General features: G+C 37.7%; 1 protein-coding gene across 1 annotated transcript in view; it reads right to left on the bottom strand.

Annotated features, from left to right (window-relative positions):
* The window catches only part of NLGN1 (neuroligin 1), a 410,060-nt gene extending 396,127 nt beyond the window's left edge, over positions 1-13,933 (bottom strand). The window contains exons 1-2 of the mRNA XM_067536443.1: positions 13,295-13,933; positions 248-1,044 (exon numbers count right to left, since the gene is read on the bottom strand). Of these exons, the coding sequence (XP_067392544.1) occupies positions 248-740 (493 nt within the window). The 5' untranslated portion in view covers positions 741-1,044; positions 13,295-13,933. The remainder of the gene's footprint in view (positions 1-247; positions 1,045-13,294) is intronic.
* Between the last annotated feature and the right edge of the window lie 12,196 nt (positions 13,934-26,129).

The following is a 26,129-nucleotide window of genomic DNA, read 5'->3' on the forward strand; positions in this document are numbered from 1 at the left end:
AATGAGAATTAGGTACCAACTTCAACCTAAAATACACGTGCTGTGGGAGAAAGAAAATGAGTGTAGGCAGGAAAAAAATTTATATTGGAACAGATGCATACACAGAAAAAGCAGCATGCATACATGTAAAATGCTGGCATGCAAACAAGGAAAGCCAGGCATGCTACCAGTACACATGAATTAATACTGTTAAACCTTAGAATAGGAAAATAACAAGGTCTCCTTGTTTTGCCTGCTATTAACTCACCATCCTCAGTTGGGACATATATATTTAAATAGAGGCAGTCTTCATTCTGATCTTGTACATAGGTAGAAACTACATCCAGGTTATTAGTAAACCACACAGGAAGCATGACTTCAGGCAATCGGCCTTCTATAATGTTCTGGGGACACACTGGAGCAAATTGAGTAGCATTTTTTACATCTGACCAGGGCAATGGAGGTTCAGGAGGTTGAAAACGACGCTCTCCTACTGGTGGGGCAGCATATGGAACCCCGAGAAACTGAATAACAGGCCCCAAAATTTCATTATTAAGTTCCTTCTTAATCCCTTTTATCTTGCCAAAGTTGGTGGTCACCATTGGGTCAGTATCATCCAATTTTTGTGAGGACACAGCTGCAGCATGAAGCAAAAATCCAAGTATACAAAGAACAAAAGTGGCATCCAATCCCATGTGTAACAGACGGACCATTATCGCTCTCCATACACAGTTCAGCCACACAGATCTTGGAAGGGCCATGGTCCCACATTAGTTGTATAGCTACAATGAAGCAATCGTATTTGTATCCACTTGTGTAAAAACAGGAAAACCGAAGGAAATGGATCGAGTTTCCTAAATATGAGCCTGTCAGAAAAATCTCAAAAGGCTTTTTGCACGGCAAGTATCTTCCATTGATTTCAAAGCAGCATCTTCACACAGCACTATTTATCAGACTACATCCTATCGACAATTCTGTTTTCCATAGTAGCAATATGAAGAGAGCGGCCATTTACTGCAGATTCCCCTCTTATAAATCAAATCCAATTAGTTGCAGGTCTATATCCTGGAGAAAATGAAAATAAATCATTAGTATGAAACAGCTAATATGGGCAGAATGAAAACTAGCTGTTTTACAAGTTACTGTACATATATTAATAGTTGCTGGAGTCATGTAAGTAAAATTCTACAATAGATAGTTTATGGGTTCCATGAAATGACGGGTGAACCACGGATTATCGGATTATTTATAATGTTGCCTCCTGAGTTTACAGAGTTTTTCAGAAGAAACACCTCATAAAAATGCACATTTCCAAAAATAAACAAATTACTGGTAGCTCAGATTAAATGTGTTTTACTGTTACATTTTTATATGACTTAAAAATGGAATTTGGACTGGTTAACTTGTTAACAGAGGTTGGTTTACCAAGACAATAGAAACCATAGATCAATTATTTTATTAAATCTCAATATTCAGTAAAAGCAAGTCAGATCGGGATACTGAATGCTAAAGCATAAAGTAACTTATTTAATTAAAAACAGACTACATGTACAGATAAAAAACACTCATTTGGCTATTTTAAAATGTAATTTACAATTCAAAAGCTGAAGCAACTGGAGGAAAACAAGACTAATCTTGTGGAATATTTTATAGCGCAAAACATGAAATACTGTGCTTTATATGATGACCTGTTAACCATGTATCTATCTTTGATAGCTAATGGATTTCCAAATATTCACAATACAGGAAGAGATTCTGGTCCTTCTGAAGTCAAAGCAAAACTGCCACTGTTTTCAAAGAAGCAGGACTGGACCTCAGAGGCTGTTTCTTTGGCAATTACTTGAAGAGGGGAATGGGCATACAGAACAGACAGAGTTGTCTGTGTATCACAGTTCTCATTTATGGCCCGATTCCTTGCACACTATTGACTGCAGTGAAAGATGTGAGTATGCAAGGAACGCAGAATCAGTTCTCTCTACTCTTAATTTGCAATTAATCCATTTAAATGCTCCTACAAGTCCAGATTTTTCAGACACCAATGTGTCTACTGCATGAAATCCTAGGAAAATAATCTGTTAGGATCAGAGACTATATAATTTAGAATCCCAGATTCTATTTTCAACTCTATTTTATCACAAAGGATTGTGATACAGGGACTGCGATACAGTAGTTTTGAAGATTGCTTAGAGCATCCCATAACATCTTTCATTTTCATGTTAATCACATTGCCAACACAATTTACAATATACTCTAATTTTAAATTAAATATAATGTACAGCATAACAGGTTAATCTTACATTCGTAAAACAGTGTGTAAGGTACAGGAAATGAGTTTTACTTTGGGATAAGCAACGTTTTGAAACACCTTTTGAGACAGCATTGGCAACTTTAATGAGAATTGTTTTTATCACATCTATACACATGGTAAAGGGAATTCAAAAGACGAGCTTGTCTAACTGACAGACTGCCCTGCCGTTTGGGTTATTAAAAAGGAGATTGTAAAAGCTATATAGGACAGCAGGAGATTTGGTTCATGTCTAATATTCCTTTAGCTCTGAAAAAAAAACCTCAGAAGGCAATAAGAAGATAGATGTAGCTTTTTGACAATTTTTCTCTCTCTGCTAATTCTAATATCTTTTGCTCTGAAACTATATTAACATACAGAAGACAGACTTATGCCCCATCATTCTTCTGTTTCAAATTCTTAGTATTTGTTGGACACACACAGATTTACCTGCCCAAACCATTTCTGAAGGCTAAGTATGCATTTCTACTTAGCTTAACAAACATGTGCAGAACGACACCTGGACAATTGCATCTTGAGAGATTTTTGTTTTGTCACCTTCCAGATTTTGGGAGACAGTGATAGGTCAGTAAAATATGCCAAACTGCTTGTATTAAATCCATCTAGTTAAGTCTCAAAATCTTGTTTTTGTCAGCAGTAAAGGAATATGCTCTGTCCTCTGCCCCTCTCCCCCCAACATTCTTAGACTCTATAATAATAAGTACTTCATTCAAGTAGCTGTCCCACTAACTTATATGGTTTGGGGAATGTCTAAGGAGAAATCAAACTGAACAATGCAGCACCAAACAATTCCTTCCTTTCTTTTTCATTTTGAGTTGCTGAATTAGTTCAGTATGGGAAAATTACCAAGATACGCTTTAAATAACAGTTCATTTAGCAGTCTCCTTTCTCTTAAGTCTCAAAGCTATTTTTCAATTACTAAGACAATCACTTTTTTGGTATACTTCTGTACCAAAAAAAGAAAAATCTAGCACTTGTCTTAAAAATAATTATGAAGTTAAATAATCAGCAATAATTCCCCTAATAGTTCAGATGTTGGAGGGTTTTGCCCTAAGTTATTTTCACGTAACTTGTTCCGTATGTGGAGAGCTGTGTTTTTAAATTATTCCATAGGATGCATTTAAGCAGCTAAACAGCTATGGAGTGATTAAAAGGCTGTTAAATTCTGCCACCCATGGATAAAGTTTTGCTCTATGATATCATAAGGAGGCTGAAGTGATAAGAACATAGCTCAATAATATGTTTGGCTATTTTCATGAATTACCCCTTAGAAGCCTGGTCAGCAGGAGCCAGCAGAGGTAAAGAGCATATAACCCTGTAGGTGGGGAAGGACTTCCAGTAGCCATGTCCACACATTCTAGTATCTACATTTACATTTCTTTTTAATAGGCTTTTTTCAACTGCTAAGGGAGTTGTTTATGGAAAAGTAATAAGAGATCTGACCTCTTCTGGATAGTCCACTTCTGAGATGGCGGAAATAGTGCATTATTTCAGCCCCACGATAGCTCTCCTGAGCAATAAGACTAAAAACATAAAGTAAGTCAAATACAGAGATTGTTTAGCTTATTGTATTGGAACTCAAATACAAAGATCTACTTTGTAGCTTAAGGCAGGCTGGAACTCTTGTCTGGAGCACATCTACCTGTTCTACTTAATTATTGACAGAAACTTTCTTTAGACCTCTGCATCTGTTCCCTCTATAAATTTCCCCTGACACCTGTATGGTAGCTGACTGGTCAGGAACCAGGAAGGAGAAGATATATCTTCTGGGGTGCACTACTATCTGAAGCAGCAATGAGCAGGAAGGTGGACTGGAAAATAAGTGAGCAATTTGAGGTACTTGGCAGAGTATAAAGATTATATTCTGCTGCTGAAGCTATAGCCATGAATGGTTCTGAGGTCTAGACTTAACATCTGACAATGATAAGAGTTATCATTGTCTAGAGCTGAGGATCATCCTTGTCAGTTACCACTAAGTAAATCATCTATAACATCAAATTTATTCAATGAATTCTTTCATGGGTTTTGGAATATTTTTGAGCATCTTGAGATTTTCTATACAGTAGAACCTCAGAGTTATAAACACCAGAGTTACAAACTGATCGGTCAACCACACACCTTATATGGAACCGGAAGTATGCAACCAGGCAGCAGTAAAAACAAAAAAGGAAACCAAAGACAATACAGTACTGTGTTAAACAAACTACTAAAAAAGAAAGGGAAAGTTAAAAAAAAAAAATTTGACAAGGTAAGGAAACTGTTTCTGCGCTGGTTTCATTTAAATGAAGATGGTTAAAAGCAGCATTTTTCTTCTGCATAGTAAAGTTTCAAAGCTGTGTTAAGTCAAATGTTCAGTTGTGAACTTTTGAAAGAACAACCATAATGTTTTCTTCAGAGTTACAAATGTTTCCGAGTTATAAACAATCTCCATTCCCAAGGTGTTTATAACCCTGAGGTTCTGCTCTATTTCGCTTGTTCTTCAAAATTTTGATTTTTGTTCTGAATTTCATGTACTTTATGGACCTCATCCGGAGTTACAGCACAGAAGCATTCACCGTAGCTCAGATGTAAAGATGGCTTTAAGTCACGTTGGTGCTTCTGACCTGGACACTTCTGAAACAGACTAGTTCCCCAGCATAATTTAGAGCCGTCTAACTCCTCCTCACTCCTTTTTTAAATTTACTTTCATGCCTGGGGAATGCTCTAAATTGCAATGGCCGCCAATAGCCTCAGTGGACTGTTACAACAACTGGGTGAGTGAGACATTTGGAGTAGCTAGCTAGGTCTCCTTTCCAATGGCCACACCCTCTGTGCCAGTTATTGGAAGTAGGAGGAGTCGCTGTGGCAGCTCTACACAACCTGAGGTCATTTATTCCATCTTTGGGGCAGACTTGAGCTGGGGAACTAGCACAGAGCTGCCATAATGTAACCCATAAAGTACCCCATAACTTGTTGCCTTTCCACAAGCACTTGTGAAACTGTTGCACAAATGTTCACAGAAAGTGAATACAAAAGGGACTTGAACACTTCCAAAGCAATTTCATTTCAAAACTCAAACAAGTTTGCAGAGCATTGCAGTATTCATCGCGCTCCACTGACATTCACCTCTAATTATGTAAAAATGTTATTTCATGTCAACAAAAAAAGAAGACAGTTAAAATAATGTAATACCAAAACAAGAAAGTTACAGGCAAGACAACACATGGTGCAAAATAAAATAAAATAATAATAATAATTCCACACCAGAGGGATATGTTGATTGTAAACACTATCAGGTAAACGAAAAGATATATTCTATTCTAGGGTTTGCTTTCTTTTCCCTAACATTTTACATTGCTTGAAGAGAAGTTTTATAACAAACGTGTCACATTTTCTTTCCATCTGATAGTAAAGACAGACAAATTCTACTCTTGTGTACACAAGTGTAGTCAATGGGTTTGTATGGATTGAACTCAGAAAAGGAATTATAAAAAAAGAAATGTTAAAGAAAATTATGTTCTTTCTATCTACGTGAATTTAATGCTTTGAAGTCTGACAAACTGACAGCACTAGAGACTGAAGTCTTATACCCCCCCCAGAGATGTACAACACAGGCTACAATATTGAACGCTTCCTCACACTGTCTTGCCAATGTGTCTCAACCTTACAGTAACTGCTGAGAGCTTCTCTAAGCGTTAGAAAGAAATTCAGTATCCAAACCCATTCAAATCCTTGATCTCTGCTGAAAAGTCAACAATGGTGCCAGATGTTACATTAGCTATTTTGATGGAGTAACCTGCTCACCAGGAACTGATCTGAGACCACAAAGGTTATTGCAACAAGTCACCAAATAGCTATCAGAGGGTAAGGATTTTCAGACACTACTGGCAGTGATCAGATTGAACCCACTATCTAGAGGTGATTGGCTTCATTCCCTATATACCTATTCCCTGAGCCATCTGCTCCACTGTATTTAACATTGTTTACAGATGTAAAAGTAAAGCCTTATGTTTCATTTTATACACAACAAATTAGTAAGAAATATACAATTTTATATGTAATATAAATAGTACAGTTCTATATACATAATTCATTTAGAGGCATAATGTTAATGAATAGCTAAGTTAAACCAAATGGATGACAAAACTAAAAAGGGGCACACATCTTAAACTTGTTTTACATTTTTCAGCCTCATTATATTTTTGTTCTTCCCATTAGTGGGAATGTTTGCTAATTAATTGGTATTTGCATGATCAGATGTTCTCTTTAAATACTTTTCTGTAACTTAGATTTACCAAGATAAATGGTTTCTGAGCGAGGCATGCCTTAAGTCTCATTGCATAGTGTCATTTACTTGTATCTTCCTTTTTCTCAGATTAATAATTATTTTTAAAATATTCTTCCTCCTTAGCTACAGTCATTGTTTATATTACCATAAGTTGGCAACTATTTTTTTTAACATGTGGACTAGAACCGTCTGACATTTTGCAATGTAAGTAGGTAACAAAAATGGTGATTTTACCCATAACAAAAAGAATAGATAGTTCTGACATTTGTGTGTAAAGTTTAGACAGTTAAGTAATACAGATTTACATTAAAAAAGACAGATGCACTGGCTTGGAATATAATGGGTAGTGAAGTGAACCTTTATTCCTTTTAGCAGCTTATGGTTAACTCTTAAATGGACCAAGTATTATGTTCAGTTTGAATTTTATAGCTATTCTACTAAATGCAATGTACAGCTGGTTACCATGTTCACAGCAACCATGTATTTTGGACGTGATAATTTTTTGGCCTGGTCTAGAAATTTAGATGATCTTGTTTGAATGATAGATCATGGGGGGAGGAGGGAATACCCCAGATATTTCTCATGTGAGATCTTGGATACTGAAGACTTCCTGTATATGGAAGACTTACATGAATTTAATTCTTTGCTGACCAAAACTTTATGAAACATTCACATGCTCCCCTATCTTACATCAAATCTGAGCATTCTTACATTTCATGGTAAAAATCACAACCAGAGAGCCCCAATTCTGCTCCCATTAAAATGGCCAGAAGTTTTGTCATTGACTTCAATGGGTGAAAGATTAAGCACTAAAATCCGTACTAAACTTAGATGAATAATACATATTTATGGCCAAATCTTGATTCGACAGGACTAATCCTGTGCATAGATAAGCAGGATTCAATCTTTTATCATTGTCCTTTAATATATGTTCATCAAATAACCCAGGCTTCCACATAAAACATATAGGAAACATGCCAATTTCTGCATTTTTCTTATCTTTCAACATTAAGCAAATACAATTGTCTGCAAAATCCTGTAGTTTGCTGAAGAACTCTGAAGGCGAAAGTGCTGGTATGTGCAGAGACTTTGGCAATACATTGTTCTTCCATCACAGCACCACATTGTATCACTACAAGAGCATTAAAAATCCATGTTTGTGCAGCTAGATAAATAGCTTATTCAATTCAGTACACAAATAAATAGTGTATATTTCTGTGCTACACAAAAAAAGGAAATGTTTCATCTTTAGACAGAATCTGATTTTAGTACCATCAACGTAATGGAGATCAAAATCAAGCTGATTATGTTTATCTTAAGAAGAAATATAGACTCGAAGATATAACTTTGCTGTGCACGAAGCTGTCAGCTCTAACTGTAGTTCAGAATCTAGAGCAAGTGATTTTTTGTGTGTACTATTTGCCATACTTGCGGCACTGTAGAATACACACTACATTTAGAATCCAATACTGGTATTAAATGGACTTATCATCCAGTTTAGGATTCCATTTCCTGTGATGTATCTTTCTGGTTTTTGATTCTACACCAGTAGTTGTAACTTAACTTCTATTTGTCCTAAAATGAATTTCATGCTTAGCTTGTTCTTCTTAATTAAAACTTTCTTTAGCAGTCTCTAATATGTGTATTATTAAAACTCATTAGTCCTATTCATGCTTGCCTGTCACTTTTGGCTTGACGTGTTCTGTTGCTTTAGAAAGGAAGAAAACTAAATAATAAATATGAGAACTTGAACGTTTTATGAGTGTCAGTATGAGAAAGTGGCTGTAAGGCCCATAAGGTTTCACACAAAAAAGCATTATAGCTAAAGCTAACACGCTGACACATCTCTGATCTATAAAGTCTGCAGTAATGGCAGCAGTAAAGTGTTGTGCCATAGACTGGGAATTTTTCTCTCACATGAAATAGATATAGCAGAGGCTATATTTACCGTTGTAAAAAAATTAAAATAAAATTCCTCAAAAGCTTAGTGTATAATACTGTGATTTATTCTTTCCATCTGATTTCATGTTTAGCTCGTCATTCAGCTGGATAGTTTTCCTTGTCTTTTGCCACCTGTATGACAAAAGATACCTAATTAAGTTACAGCAACCTAGTCCTAGGTCTCCTTATGATCATGTTGGTCATGATTTCTGCAATAAGAAATACTTTGAAACCAGGATGCATCACTTCCCTTGAAAAAAACATTTTAAGGACCTAATTTTCCTCTCATACCAAAGGAGAAAGAGGGGTAACTCCACTGACTTCATTGAAGTCACAGTGGTGGGATGAAGAACACTTTGTATTTTCTATCATAATGTTCCTCTTAAATGTGATTGTTATGGAGTTACACACTTTTACTAATCTCTGGATTAATCCTATGGGAAAATGTCATTTTCCCCTTTCAATTAGGTTTAAACAAATACGCTTTAAAAAAAAAATCTATCATCAAAATATGACAGGAATTCAACTCCTGCAGCTTTCCATATAAGCAGGCATGTAAATACTGAGTTATTCTTTTCTAAATCAATTAAACGGATAATTCAAGTATGAAGTGCAATACCAACTGGTTTCCCTCATTAACTTATTACAACCAGTTCAATAACTGTGCTCATGCCATCTTTAGGAAGGCCATTTTGGAACATTTTTAGAAAATATTAAAAAAAAAAACCGAAAAAAAAAAAACCCCACACCTTCTGCCCTTTACATTCATTGTTCAATTAAAGGAACACAGTTAACTTGAAATTTAGTCATTCCTCCCCACTCCCAAATTATGTCTCCCTGCACCATTTCTGGGGTTTTACAATCACATGTGCCTTAATTTTAAAATGTTTTTTCTCCCCTTACTGTGTGAAATACCCAAGCAAACACAAATGGAAACTGACTAACAGATTCAGAGGAAACAGTGAAACTGACTATACAGAAAGTGTTCTATATGCACAAAGTAAAGAAACTTAAAAAGGGGGCAGGGTAATTCTCAAAATGCTTCTCATTCAGAGCAATCTAACCTTTTACTTGTAACAGTGGCAAAAAAAAAATGTTTTAGATGCAAGTATGGAGGCCAGATCCTCAACTGGTGTGAACTGCCATGGCTCCATTTTCACCTAGCTGAGATCCACCCCATAATTTTTCTGTAGGCGGTGTCCCTTTAACATTCTTTAGGTTAAAAAGCTGATTACAGAGGGTGCACAGAAAAACTTAAATGCAGGTTTACATGTGCAAATACACCCATTACATTTCTGCACGACATCTGACACACACCAAAGCCATTAGTTAATCATTTAATAATTATGAAAAGCAAACTCTGTTGGAAAACATGTGGGTCTTCAGAGCCAGGTGTAAATACAAAGGCGAGTCACTCAGAAGTTGGCAGGATTCTCTCCTGTAATACTGAAAAGGTGATAGTGATTGTGGGGAACTTAATGTCGTTGCTTGTTACTAAAATTACAGAATGTGCTTTCAACTTGTAATGCTTCTTGTAGTTTTCCCAACCAGCTCCCTCTTTCACCATCCACTAACTTTCTCCCTCCCTCTGATACAAATTCTTCTGCAACAAATACCAGTGCATCACAGTTTAAAGGCATGTTCCCACATGTTTAAAAGCATTTCTTTGCAATATACAGAAATAGAAATATAATGAAGCAAAAAATACATCATATTCAGTCACCATTTATTTTTGTCCTTTCAGTACCTGCTACTCCTACAATAATAGGGATTTTTAGGATACTGGTAACTAATGGACATAGTACTGCACACCAGAACAGATTTTATTGCAATTATTTCTGCACATACATTTTAAAAATATCTTCTACAATACTTTCTCATGAGTCTCTGGCACTGTGTGGCCTTTTCATTATCCACTTTCAGAGAATGACTGTATTATGCTCATCGTCCTTTTTCAACATTTAATTTTTAAATACGTTCCTATCGTGTGATTAAAAAAAAACAACAACAACACACAAATACAGCAACAAATGATTCAAAGTAGGCCAGAGAGCGGTAAAACAGATCTAAATATCTATTTAGAGACTCAATATTTGCTTTTAATAAAGAAAGGGATGCCTACAAACTAAAATCATCTCAGCTGCTGCTGCTGCTGCTCTTCCCCCTCACTCTATTCTAACAATAGAGTAGTGTGTGCTTTTGTATGAGTCAGTGGTTATGAAATATGCATATGGATAAAAATAGAATTAGCACCATCCCCAGGTTTTAAGTCTTCCATCCACTTTCAAATCAATTTATCAGCTTCCTACACTATCCTGCTCTTTAAATCACCCTCCTCAACAGACTGTTCCACCTCCAGGGATCTAATCCTGAGGATGCCCACTTTGTTCAGAATGCTAAGTGTTAACAGCCAGGCTATTATCTTTTTGCTAGGATGGGGTAAAAATATCCCCAATCAGTTTCAGCCCAACCTTCTTGCTCATTTCTAGATAACACTATTGTCATAAGCAGTCGGTATTGCCTTCACTAGCTTCCTTTGCTGCTTCCATATATGTCACCCAAAAGGGAGGTGTTCAACCAAATGCTGCTCCTCAGCACACTTCACATGATTACGTGCAGGCTCACCAACTCTTCCAGTCACATTCTGCATGACATATAATAGAGCATGAGAACGCCTTTGTTCTTCGCATGTCTCTATCCTTCCCTCATCCCTGCTGCAAAAAAGCCATTAGAACATTACTTCAGACTCCTGCTTTCTTCTAAGAAAGCTGTTGACATTCATCAAAAGCAGCTAGGGTGAGAAAAGAAGAAACTTTTTAGCAGGGCAATATGCTGAAAAGAGTTACAAGGCCAAAATTTTCAAACCTGGCTAACTCTAGTCTTCTAAATCTACATATAAAAATAAAAAGAAACTGATCGATTTTTCAGAGGCGCTGAGCCCACACAAATGTCACAGAAGTCAATGGGAGCTCAACATCTTTGAAACACAGATCACTTGCATATTAATTTAGAGGCTTAGCTTTAGACACCCAGATGTTAATATTATGGCCCATGTTTTTAGGTGGTACGTGTGTTTCATGCACATGGATGAGGTAAAAGGCTGTCTTGCGCCATTTATAAGGTTTGTGTTATTTCAGAAGTCTCCTTTATTTGAATGAAGCACCAAGAAAAAAGTAAAAGGAAGTCTGAAAAGCTCAGTGTTACTCGTTCACAAATAATCCATCTCTAAATACACAGAAATGCTCCTACCATAAAAAAAGACAAGCAACCAGGCGTTTAGAAGTCCATGAAAATTTGTTTTCAGTATGTTGACAAATAAATGTTTTCTAATGTGAGTCACCTGTCCATACCTCCTGGTACAGGCAGGCACCCCACATGCATCTGCTGTATAAAGGCAAGTGTTTCCAATGGAAGGCATTGCCTGGAAAATGTTTGCTGAAATAACTTGCTTGAGTTCATGCTACAGGAAGCAGTTTCATTTCAAATGCATGAGACATTGAAGTGTGCTAAAAACACTGTATTTGATATTGATTGCAGGCACAAGATGTGTGTGTTTTATATGAATGCATGTTAAAACAAACCAATCTTTAAAAAAAAAAATCAAACTAAAAATATAACCCCTAAAAAGGTCACTAAATTGAAAGGGGGCAATGGGCTTTCTTCAGATTATGCTACCTGCTGCAGCAAGAATGCCACAGTTTACTCAAGCTGTGTTTTGTTTAAATAAAACAATTATTCTAATATAATGGCTCTGGAACCATATGCACACCCTTAAAATGGTTTGAGATTAACACCCTGTCTCCTGATTCCAAGGTAACTTCTAGCTTTAATGAGAAGTCAATTAATATTAAGTAATCTGCCTGATTAATTTTAATTAAACCTGCTGAAAATTGATTTTTCTTCAGCAAATCAAGATGAGGCTCTAGTGCAAGCTCCAGTGGAAAAAGGAAGAAAGAGTACTTAACACTCAGGATTCAGATGCAAGAAGATGTCTGAACGGAAAAAAAGAGCTCATCCTTCCATCAGGCACGGCAGCCTAGAGAGAAGCACTGTACTGTACCGATGCACCAGAAATGCAACTCGGCGTTGCACTATGCACACAAGAGTCCCAGTGCATGCGCAAAAATCAAGCGATATCATCCACTTATTGAAAGAGGAAGAGGGGGAATAAAGTTCGCTGTGGCTGCACTAGAGAGAGCAATGCATGCCATTGCAAAGGAGCGGATCCAAACACATAGCGGCTCCTGTTTGCAAGAGATGCAGCACTTCCTTCTAACCCTGTGCGTCTCTCCCTCTCTCTGTCAGCAGCCAAATCCCCCTGCAAAGATTTCTCCAAGCAGCAGCAGCAGGGCAAACACTGGAGCGATCCCTGCATCCGGCTCCTTTCCAAACATCGCAGCTGCCTCTTGTAAGTTACACACACAAGAAATCTACCAGGTAGGAATCAACCCCAGCCCTGTCTTCTGTGCAAAGTTGCAGACGCTAAATGCCATTCTCTTTGCACGCGCACACACACATGCACGCACGAATGTTTTGCAAGTCGGTGGAGAGGCAAACACTAACCGCTTGGCAGCTGTGCAAAATGCCTATGAACTCACGATCCCCCCACCCTTAAGCGGAGAAGCCCCCCCCGGCCACCCCTCCCAATAACAGAAACAGAGATTTAAGCCCCCCACCCCCGCACAACACAGACAAGGGCACCGCACTGATTCCCCCCGCCCGTCCCCAAATAATTCAAGGGGTCAATTTCCACCCCATTGCACCGCAAATACCACAACGTTGAATAGCATCGAAGTATTTACCAGTTCACAGTGGCTTTTTGCAGTCGCCGCTAAAACTAATTCACTGGATTCGCGTCTTTATCCCTTCTCTCAAGGCAGCTGTACCCGCGAGGTTTTTAAATCAGCCCCCGGCCACCTCCAAATTGTATCGATTTATATCATTTTTTTTCCCCTCGCCCAAAATTGGGGGGGAAAAAATCCCCATCCGGAATTCATCATCATCTGTACCAAGCCACCTCCATTTAAATCCGACCATCAGGCAAGAAATAGAAATGATCAAACGTTACTTCTTTTCAGCTGCAATCAGATAATCCTACTAATCCAATAGATTTATCTCGATTTGAAATTGCCCTCCAGATGAATCCCCTTTGCTTGATGTCCAGTTGTGTGATTTCAGAGCACTGTTGGGTAACCGGAGGAGGTTGTGTGTGTTTCTTTCTTTCTTTTTTTTTTTTTTTATAATCTTTTTTGGATCCTGGATGCACTGCTCGCTAAAAAAAAATGCCGAGAACCTTGGTTTTCCCCTATTATAGGTTTCAACTCCAAATTGCTGTTGGATGAAAAATAGTACAAAGATACCCCTAGTGGTCAACAGCTGAATGGCACAGAACCTACTTTAAAAGACAGAAGTTCAATTTTAGGGGGATGTTCAGCCTTCTTAATTAACCATGCCTCTGGATAGTGAATAACTTTAATTGTGCAAAGGCCACCGAATAAATGACTGGATTTTTTAAACTTTTTTTTATATACATAAGACTTATTTCATGCAAACAAATTTAGGTGCACATCATTTAATTTCACATGTACACATTTTCACACACATGTATGAAATTATGCAGATATAATTACATCTAAAAGAAAGATTCTACACAATATACATAGAGTGTATATGCAATTATCTTATTTCCTATAAACATATATTGGTATGAAACAATAGCTGTTCTTACCCATTTTATTTGAAAAAGTCACTACCTGGACTTCATATATTTGTGACGATTTCCCTCCCATTGTTTTTTAAAACATTTTTTTTTTTTTTTTTACTTTTTAAGATAGATTTTGCCTATTTTGCATATTTACATTCAGAAATATACTCCCCCCTACTAAAATATCATTTATGCTCCTGAGGCCAGGCAGGAGAATGAAAGGTGACATTTCAGGATGGATGAATGGGGGAAGTAATCCTTTGAATTCTGAAATGCCAACATACTAGACCAGAAACATTATTAACAACATTAACCAGAACAACATTAACCAGAAACATGCTCAGAAGCTTCCAAACATCCTGAGTTAAGCCTGTTCCACAGAAGACATTAACATCTCATGTTCTGTTAGCACAGGCACTCCTTTCTCTCTGTAACACTACAAAAATTTAGATTTTTAACAAATCTGTCTCATTGAAAAATACTGACGTTAATCAAGCTCAGCACACATGTTAAAGATTCCACTGTGCCTTTAGCTTCAAGCAAAGACTAAAGGTGCCCCTAAATTTGATAAGCTTTTATTTGTCTTACCTGAGCACAGTCCCCTCCCCTCCTGGAATCCAGTGGCAGATCCAATCTATATGTCCATAGCAAGGATGAGCGCATATGGCAGCAGTGCAAGTGAATTCTGTGGTATTTACACAGCACTGGAACCATTTTAGCCTGTATGCATTTAACATAGCATGCACCAATAACACAGAATTTCAGGATTCATTTTCGAAGTCCCATGGCCTTATAAGCACTCACAGATTGCGTAATTTAACTCTTTCACTACAGTTGAAAACACAAGCTTTGAAAAATTGGTGGAGAAAAGCACACCGCCCATTGCTCTGCCTGTGAAATCAGATTTCTGTCAAATTCTTCTGAATGAGGCACTGGCAAAACAAAGTTTGAAACCCAGAAATAGGTTCTGTTTACAAAGTTAATTTATGAATATCAGCCAATCACATGCCACCAATTAGACCAAGGCCCAGATTTTTACAGATATTTAGGAGTTGTTCTGTTCAACCCTGCAACAGCTAACTGACTTTGCCTAAATCTCATGTTCAAATGTTACTTACGTGCTTTGGTGCCAAGTCTCATTGAAAGTCCTTTTGAAAATAAAATTTAGGATCTTAAATCGGTTAGGCATTGCAATGATGATCAGAGCAACACCTAAATACCTTTAAAAATGTGGACCTAAAACACTAGACCACCAAAAGTCAAAACACTATTATTATGTAAAGTGTGGGGGGAAAAGGAGCTCGTTTCTAATTGTTGCTTCTGATATTTCTAGATTTTAACAACATTATTTAAAAATAAAGGCAAAACTGAAAATAACCAACGGGTGCCCATAGATACCCACCAAACACCAGCCTATTTATTGCCACTCTGAATTTGGTAATGGCCAGCCAATAATGGTTCAATCATTGAAGCACTGTTCCACTCAAAAATCGGAGAAAACAACATTAAAATGAAATAAATGCATCCTCCTCTCCATTCTATGAATTATTCGTAACTGAGTTTCCTCTTTCAGATCTCCAAAAGATGTATGCAGCTTCTCCAGGGTCCCCCACATTGAGTAGTTAATATTCCTCCAGGAAGTTTCATAGAAGAATCAACCAGATGGCAGGAGAGCACCCAGGTTTTAACAGCTCAGCAACCACTACAGAATCCTAAGGGTCATATAAAAAAGTTCTCTTAGGTAATGGTTGCATGTGAGGCTAAGAAGGCTTGCTAAATCCTGGCATTTCTTCTTATACCATTTCTCAAAAATCTGCCCATTATTCTCCATTCTCTGTGACAAAACCATGGTTGAGGTTCTGATTATTAACACCTCATCTACTGCATCCTCATCTCTTACCTGGTAGGCTCCCATCTGACTCCTTCACAACTTCTCTTAGCCTTTTCAAAATTGATGCTCCAAAAATCATCTGAAAGTTTGCGACTGTAGACACACCGAGCTCCTCTTCAAATCACTCCTTTGGCTTCCCCTCACAGTCTAGAGGCCTTCAAAACCTTGGCCAACCTGTCTCCTACCTACTTCTCTGCTCTCATCTCTTTCCACTGCCTTCCCTGCCATACTTCATTCCTTCCAAGCTGTATGACTATCTATCCCTTTCTCTCAAGATACCCCATACAGCTTGAATTCCCTCTCTGATCCTCTTGGACATGCCTCCACCTTTTTTTCCTTCAAGTCTTTCCTTTTTCAAGGAGGCCTTTAAACCCTAAATTACTCACACCCTTTCAAAGATGAAGCACTAACTCATTATTGACCAAAAATGTGCAGAAAAAATAATCTCCATTCAAAACCTAAAGAATTACAAGTCGCATATTTAACCATTCACCACTGCACAGATCAAAAGCTTTTCACTGCTTCCCTTCTCTTTCCATGGACTGCACATGATCTAACTTAATGTGTACTTCTCTGTATGGTTTTACTAGCAGATTACACAAAATTATGTTTTTACAGCAGGTAAATCTAAGGAATTAAACACAACAGACACAAAGTCCTGGGAAAGATGGTAATATAGCAGTTATTTTTAAATCTATTCTTAGGTAGTGTGCAGAAACCACTGAAATTTTAATTTTAATTCATTGGAATCTTGTTTTTTTCTTTTCTTTTAGGCACCATCTTTTAGTCCTCCAACCCACATGCAGGTTTTATTCAAAGTTTTTGCCTGCATTGGTAATATGTAATGCCAAAATATTATTGATGAGCAATTTTAAAATCCATATGAATGATGTATGTGATAGATTTTCCCATCAATTCTTGTGACTATTGGACTTTGTATATATTAGTACATCTTTCTATCTCATAAGAGTGAGGGGTCATTGCTATAATTTAATTAATTCACTTGCTTTGTGTTTATCTGAAATTACTTAGTATCATTACTACTACCTTTTTTTTTTTTTTTTTTTGCTTTCTTTTTCACCTCTAATGTCTTTTACACTTTAAATTTCTTCTTCTACTGATTAGTCTAATAGATGGATGTCCAGTCTAACTAGAAGCTTGATTTCCATTAATTCTACTGGGTTTTGCATCTGTCACTAAATTAAGGTCTTGTCTACACATGAAAATTAATCTGGAATAAAATGGGGTGTGAATTTAAAGCAGATTAACTCTTCCTGATTAACTCCATGCTTGGATGCTTTTTTCTCAATTATTCTGAATTAGTTTAATCCATAAATCACTTTTACTCCCGAATAAGAACATCCACACATGGAATTAATCAGGCATAACTATTCTGGAATAACTCCCTGTGCAGACAAACCCTAAGTTATTTTGTCCCTATTTCTGATCTGGTAAATATGACTGGCATCTGAGCAAATAGATACAGCTGCAAATGTTTATAATAGAAATTCATTTATTAATCAGGAGAAAATAGCTCCCTTGATTAGGAGCATTCCAAGTTATCAGCTTTGTTACATTCTGACTGTGGAGCATGGAGTTTAAAATAGAAGTTGAGAGCAACTGGTTTATGGGTCTTTTTGGAGTCTTAGAATTCCAAGATATTAGGATTTTAGTATATCCCAAGATTCTGGCTGCTTCAAAAGCATTTTTTATTACTCAGATTATTTTTACAGGAGAGAAACATCCCATGCAATGTCAATAAGCTTCTGAATCAGGAAAGACCAGTTAAGCTCTTGGCCTGTACTGACTTCCAGGTAGAATGCACATATTGTTCTGTTAAGCTTTCTGGATATGTCCTAACATTCCATTGCTCCTGAATGACAATAGGTGGTGAAAGCACAACTGAGAACTTGGACGGACATCAATGAAACTATTAAGGTAACTTTTTATGCCCTCAGTTCTGGTGTTTAATATTTTAAAGGTATTTTTTGAATAAAGATTTCAGTATTAAGAAAGAGTTGCGTTTTCTGATCTCTCATTGCAACTGCTGTGGCTCTGTGCATTTTTCATTGCAGACATTTAAAATATGTCCTCTTCAGTTATCCGTCTCAGATTTAATTGCGCTAAAACCCTACACTTAGCCCAGTTACATCTTCCTATGACCTAATTCCAAGCTGGTGGGTAAAGGAATGCCTACCTATTTTCAGTGCAATTCTCCTCTAAATTAAGAGCCTTTCCTTTTCATTCTGAAAGTAAAAACAAACCAAAAAAAAAAAATGAGGCCACATTTAATCCTTTACAAAAAGCAGTTCTTGCCACTTGAAGGTAATTTTTCAAGTTGGGTTTTTTTGTTTGTTTTTTAATGTAGAGGAACAAAATGAGCCCTAATGTAAATCAATCCAACTTCCAAGGAATGTGGTCCATAGTTTTTAAGTAAACTGCCGATGATTACAGAAATCACTGAAATGTAGGGCTAGGAGAGACCTCACAAGGTCATCAAGCCCAGCTTCCTACACTGAGTCAGGACCAAATAAACTTAGACTATCCCTGACAGGCGTTTGTCTAACCTGGTCTTAGAAATCTCCAGTGCTGAAGATTCCACAATCTCCCTTGGAAGTCTACTCCAGCGCTCACTATCCTTATAGTTAGAAAGTTTTTCCTAACATGTAACCCAAATCTCCTTTGATGCAAATGAAGCCCATTGCTTCTTGTCCTATCTTCAGTGGACATGGACAAGTGTTGTCCACCATCCCATTTATAACAGCCGTTAACACATTTGAAGACTGTTATCAGTGTTCTATTCCAAGACTAAATGTGCACAGTTTTTTTTTTAACCATTCCTCATAGGTCAGGTTTTCTAAACCTTTTATCATTCTGTAGCTCTCCTCTGGACTGTGTCCAGTTTGTCCACATCTTTCTTAAAGTGTGGTGCCCAGAACTGGACACCGTATTCCAGCTGAGGCCTCACCACTGCTGAGTAGAGCCAGACTGTTCCCTCCCATGTCTCACATATGCCGTTGCTGTTAATACATCCAGCCTTTTTAGCAAGTGCATCACGTTGCTGATTCATATTCAATTTGTGATCCACTATAATCTCCAGATCCTTTTCTGCAGTACTAATGCCTAGCCAGTTATTCCTCATTTTGTAGAAGTGCGTTTGATTTTTTTTTCCTTCCTAAGTATAGTATTTTGTACTTATTTCTATTGAATTTCAGACTAAATCTTCAATTTGTCAACTTCATTTTGAATTCTAATCCTGCCCTTCAAAATGCTTGCAGCCCATCCCAGCTTGGGTCATACGCAAATTTTATAAGCATACTCTCTACTCCATTATTCAAGTCATTAATGAAAATATTGACTAGTACTGGACCCAGGACAGACCTCTGCAGGACACTGTAGATGCATCCCCCCCAGTTTGACAGCAAACGATTTATAACTACTGTTTGAATGCCGTTTGGTCTTTCAAGCACTATTGCACCATCTCATTGTAATTTCACAGGCCACATTTCCCTAGTTTGCGGCTGAGAAGGTCACGTGGGACTGTGCCAAAAGCTTAACTAAAATCAAGAGACATCACATCTATCGCATTATATTCATTGCATTCTTATCTAAAGGTATATACAGGAATGAAGTAGCTGATGATCTGGTCAGAGTTGGAAGATTGGAAACAGGTTGAAATGACAATGGTTGAGGATATGAATTCATTATCAAGGGACCATTAGCTCAGCTAAATGGTTGAAAGATAAAAGATTCTCTGACTGACATGAAAGCACCTCAGAAAATAACATCCACTACCATGAGAGTACAGACAGGGCGCACTACAAGAATGAAAATCAATAGAGATGGGCCCAAGATATATCCACTCTGCAAGCTGTGTCAAGAGCAAGCTTTAACACCTGCCCACACTTATGAATGTATCATTGAAAGGAAAGTGGTGCTCTTTGGATTTGACAGCTTGGATTGCACCCTTACAAACGACCCAGTAAGAGTGGCCAAATTCATTCTCAATCTTCATGGCTCGATGTGGTTATCGTGGGACAAGACAACAACAAAGCAGTTTGAATTTTGCATACATCACAATATTGAGACTGCCTTGGCAAAAAAGTTTGATTGTCTGATTGCAAAGATTTTGATCATCTCTCTTCACTGCTTTGTTTAGACTTTTAGCAGCATTCTACACTGTTAATCATAATATTCTTTTTTCTCAACTTCAGTTTGTTTATAAAACTGTCTGATTCCAGTTACAGGAAAGAATAGTGCACTATCAGGTGGGGTTTAACACCTTGTTACCTGCTTTATCATTAAACATAAAAATGAATGTGAAGAATATCCGGCCACTTAAAGGGCCAAACACAACAAGGCTTCTCTGTACCGAAGTCCAAAAGCAAAGATTTAAAACATGGTTCTCTTCAGTTTAATTCCAGAGAGAAAGAGGAAAAGGAAACTCTCTGGTTCGCCTCTTAGCTCTATCCAGTTTCCTAGAGATGCTTCTTCCCTGCCTAATAACCAGACTCATCTGCTATTCTTCACAGCGTATTTCTCTGATAGTGAACCAGAAGGGAATGAATCAATCCCACAGCCGATCCAGCTCTGCTCTTCTACAAATACTTGTACTCCAGCCAGAGAGTGAAGGTTAACCCCATTCTTTGCCAGCCTGTGGTGGGATTCATACATACCATCACTTGCTGGGATTTATGCGCTAACATCACACAGACTTCTCTTCTGGGACACTGGCTTTTTAGCATGCACATCTTGCCATTGGGGTAATACTAGTCATCAGTGGGATCTAGGTGTCTTTGTGATGTAGATCTATTGAGCATTTCCATTTCATTAACAGTTATGACCAGTGGTCTGCCCAATGTTCAGGGTCATCTATCAAAGACTTTTGTGAAGTTGAATCCAGTCAGAGTGCCGTTTTATTGAATGGTCTCAAAATGCCTGTTGGACGTGGCTTTCTCTCTGGTGAATTTATTTAGAATAATAGGATTTCAAACTCCTACTGCCTCCAAACTGTTCCATTGTCTTGACAGGGACCTCAGTTCACCAAGACAGACAAATGTTAACCACCCCTTTAGTCATTTCTAGGATTCATCTTCTGTAACTTATTTTCACCCCCCTTTTGGTTGCTATTAAGACACTGCCATTGATAAAGCAAGCAACGACCAGAGTTCTTACTGGATCTTGGTTATTAGATCATGACACTCTAGTTTAGAAGCCTCTACATTGGTCACCACTGAAATTTTGCATTAATTTAAAAGTCCATGTCCATACTTATAGGGCTGCAAATATGTTAGTCTGGAATAGCTTTATGTTCCTCTACAAGGTTCTCAGTTGTTCTCTGAAGTCAGAGTCCACAAATGTATGGGTTTGCTATAAGTATAATCTGGAAACATTGGGGGGCTAGAACTTTTATTATTTATTATGCTTATGAAGTCAGCTTCGTTACAGTGGGAAAGCCTGGGTGGGTCTAATTTTTAAGTCAAAATTAAAAAGGTACATGCTGTGAATGCTGCTTCTAATGGTATCTGAATCACAAAGCGCCCAGTGACTATCGGTGAAGAAGGCTGAACAAATGCATTGAGTTGTTATTAAATTTAGATCATATTCTTTCATTACCATAGCCTAATAATGACATGGCAGCACGGACCAACTTCATCTCTAGTGTAACTCTGTGGAAGTCAATATAATCTCAGCAGAGATTAATTTGGCCCCATGTGTTTGGTTGCTTTCTGATGTCTACATCATCAGTGATCTCATCTGAAAAATCGCAACATAGGCAAGACTGATTTCAGCACTTAAAAGTAAAAGAAGACTTTTGCAAGCTTTCTGCATGCTTACATCAAAGGATGTTTCTCTCCTGTTTCCTAGCCTGTTCCAGTAAGCCAGGAAGGCTTAAAATTTTGTGCATGAAGATTTGTGGCAATCTTGAGGTTCTCACTGCACTGAAGAAATATCTCAGTTCCTTACTTGGATCAGTCAGTAATAATCGGATTTGGCAAATATAGCATTATTTTCCTCCCAAATTCTCTGGCCTTGATTGGCATCTGTTGGCCTCTAGTTAGGATTACACCAATAACTCAGTGACCTAGTAATTAGCCTGGCTGGCATTACGGGTACTGTCCAAAATGAATCAAACACTGCACCAATATTTAAAAATGTTAAAATATAGCAACTAATGTAGTCCTATTAACTAACAACTATTGCAATTCATGTGAATTTATAACTTTAAGAAAACCACAAAGAGTTTATTGAACACATACAAATAATTTTAAATAGTAGTAAATCACTTCAGTCTAGTTATTTGATCGGCATTTGTTTGTAATTCAGTTCTTCAAGTGCAGCTCTGTTGGAAGCATGCAGTGGATAGGGCACTAGACTGGGAGTTAAGGGACCTGTATACTATTCTTGGCTTTGTCACTGACTTGCTGTGAGACTTGGGCATGTCATTTCGCCTCTCTTACCTCCTGTCTGATCTACTGAGATTGTAAACTCTTCAGGACAGGAATTATCTCTCATTATGGGTGAAATCTTGACCTTATTGAAATCACTAGGAGTTTTGACATTGACTTCAGTGGGGCCAGGATTTCACACTATATGTTTGTACAGTGCTTAGCACAATGTGGCCTTTAGGTACTGCTGTCATAATAATAATGAACGATAGGAAGAGGCTTTATACAAGAAATGTTTTCTGTTCTTGAAACATGAACCTGCATGACCTTGGTGATGTGAGGCTCAATTAGTAATACCTCTAGTGTGTTTTGAAATCTGGAAGGTGTTGTAGCAGTGCAAAGTGCTACGTGCAAAGTGCTAGTGATAGCCTCAAATAATGTTCACTCATTTGTCAGCATAAGGGCTTACATTTTTTGTAAACTGCAGCTACTGTGGGGGACAAATCACACCAACTTGAGCAAATCTGGCATGCAACCCTGTAGAGGGCAGCAGTACACAGACACTGCAGGACACTGGCTAAGAATTTCAGAAGTGATTTGTGGTCCTAATTTGAGACACCTTACAGGGATCGGATTTTCAGTGGGTGAGTGCTGAAGACTTTTTGAAAAACAAGCTCCTTTTAAGGTGTTTCAAGTTAGTCACCAAACTGAAGCAGCCCAAATTAATAGTCACTTCTGAATATCTCAACCATAGTGCACTTAATTATGATCTAAATAAATTAGTAGTAGTACCTCAATACTTTAATATCAGAGCATCATGTATTGGGATAGGCAAATAATAAACATCTTTCATTATCGCACATTTATGCAAGTCCTTCTATCCAGAAATATGCTGAAGTGCTTTACAAATGTAACAAACACTACATGTATATCACATCACCCAGCCACAAAATGTATTTAGTGGGTTGCAATGTAGTAACAGTTTTTTTTAATCAGGCTCAGCATGTTACACAGCAATTTACGACAAAGTGTGAAGAAAACTTTTTTCCCATTCAAAACTACAGGAGATGTAAGATAGATAGAATGGAATGTTCTAAATTGGAAGTTGACCAGATATTGGAATTAAAACTTCTCCTCTTGCAAAATGCTCGAGTGAGATCTGTATATGGCTACAAATGGTCGGGATGTCAATTTTCTATATCACCTGAAAGGTGGGGCTGGTAGCAGCACAGTGGCTGCCTTACCACCATCTTAGGGCATTAGATTAACACTGGCTCAAAGAGAAGAATATTGAATCACCAATGTCACTTCTTCTAGCATGAACATTTTGCAAGAGGAATCACATGGCAATTCAGAAGCCAATAATTCACTTGATGACATAACCAATGGAAATGTATTCTCTTACATGTAATCCAATCAGATTGCAGTATGTATATTACATGGACTTTAAAATTGAATAATTGCTCTTTGGAATCAATCTGTTAGCACAGTCCTAAAAGAATTGGCACAAATACAATCTAATATGATGTATCTGCGACTAAACTGATTCCAGCTTCCAGCAAGGAATGACAAATACCTTGACTTTTAACACACATCTCTAGAAGGTCGTGGCTGAAGAATACTCATTTTTATCCAAAAGACTTTTTTTCCCCTCCATATCTGGCATTCACAGACCCTAAGAACAAAATCGTTGAGAGTCGCACTAAGCGTGGCACAGCTGTAATATCTTTTTTTGGTGGCAAAATTTTGGAATTCCATAGCTGCAGAAAGCACAGAATGCAGTTGCTTCAATAAATTGTTTTAAGGTAGCCCACAAGTGATTTTTCCCAGAAGGATTACAATGCTCACACTTTGCTATGTGAGGCTATTCCCTTTTTCTGCTTATCCATTCCTTCTGACTTTTCCACTGGCAGATGCTGTTAATGAAGGCTGTCTCAGGTGGCGACAAAGAAATACAAATGAATTGTTTTCAAATTAAAATCATAGGTCTGCTCATCAGCCAGTAGAGGGTGCAATCAGAGTAAACCTGGGTCTTCTACATGATAATGCTGGGCATGCTGTTTCTTTAGCTTGTTTGGGTAGGTCAACAAATGTGAGCAAGGCGTCCAAAGTGTATGCTGTATTTTTAATTCAATATTGAACGCAATATACGAACTGTTCTAAGAACACTCTGCTCAGCTCTTGTTTTAGTTTATTCTGAAGTGTTCTCGGGAGTTTATAATCATACAAGGCCTTTACGACACATGCATACCTAGTAGATTTACCCGGCAAGGAAGGCTTGTGGTGTCAAATATGTGCTTGCAAGCTTGAGCGATAGTATAAGGATATTTTCATAAACATTAAGGATAAAACGCTGCATTTGCCTAGCAATGAAACATTTATTTCTGTCAGATCAAATCTTGAGGTCTTTAATCAGTCTTTATTCAAGCAAGCTCCCACTGAAGTAAAAAAAGAAAAATTCTATTAGGGTTTTTGGAATATCAGTTATCCAACTGCCGAGATGATCCAAATTAAAAGTGGATTTTTATACTGGGGGAGCTTAGCAGGCATAAAGTACAAATTGATTTTAAGGTGCAAATCATAAAATGCTCAGCTGTGCTTGTCAGACAGAGTCTTGAATAAGGGGAAGCTCCAGGCCAGGTGCAAAACTTCCCACTGCTCTAAGGTGGGTGTGGGGGAGTTCTCCTTAGAGAGGTACAAGAGGCTCCCTTCTTGTGCGAAGTGTCACTTCCTGTCATTGATAGGAAAGATGGGCTGGAGCCACAATTCCCCCACTCTTGCCCCTCCTTTGGGGTGGCCCAGGCACACAGAAGCTTAGAGGTTGCAAACATGCTCCGCTATTGCATGGGAGGTGCAAAGTGGAGACTTCATGTGTCCCTGACCCTGGGGCAACCACAGGGCAGGTGGGCACAACCTGGCTGGAAATCTGCAACACACCTTTAAGTAAGCATAATTTCTTGCCTGTTGTTTGATACTCCAAGTGCCAGTATGACCTTTTGGGCTCCGAAACTAAAAAGGCATACAATCTCAAGCCTTGAAATGCTGTTAATGATCTTTTTCCCCCTTTCCTTTTGTTCAAATGAATCTGGAAGAAGTTTTAACAGTTAGCCACTTATTATTCTTAGGGGCTCAGCAAATGTTTCAAATAATTAAAAGTGTTTCTTGTACATTTTACTTTTCGCACAGAAACTCCTACAAATGTTAATACAACTTTGTAATTACCAAATGTGAGCTCTGTAGTATGACAATTTAGACACATTGAATTGCTCCTGATGAATAACAGTGGGTTTAAAAAATGAGTGGCCCAAAGTTGTTTTTGTGAAAAACACACTATTAAAACAGTTTTATTAATACAGAATAGCAAAATCATTGTGTCCTCATGCAAGATTTGCTTAATTTATGGGAATACAGAATGTGCCTGTTATTCATAAGTTACTATTTAAGATAATTAATCAGCCTCTTTTTTTCCCTAATAGAAAAAGTGACTCATTGATGAAAAATTGGGACAGAAGCATACAACTCATACAGCAGCAGGGGGAGGAGGAGGAGGAGTCAGGCAAAAAGATGGAAATTGCTAGAATCCCAGATAACAGAATGCAGTGATAGAAAACACTGGGGAACATTTTTTTTAAAGCCAAAATTGCAGGTTGAAC

Source organism: Emydura macquarii, unplaced genomic scaffold, assembly GCF_026122565.2.
Source record: "Emydura macquarii macquarii isolate MOO-44397 ecotype Brisbane River unplaced genomic scaffold, CSIRO-AGI_Emac_v2 contig_3603, whole genome shotgun sequence".
In the NCBI taxonomy this organism is placed as follows: domain Eukaryota; kingdom Metazoa; phylum Chordata; order Testudines; family Chelidae; genus Emydura; species Emydura macquarii.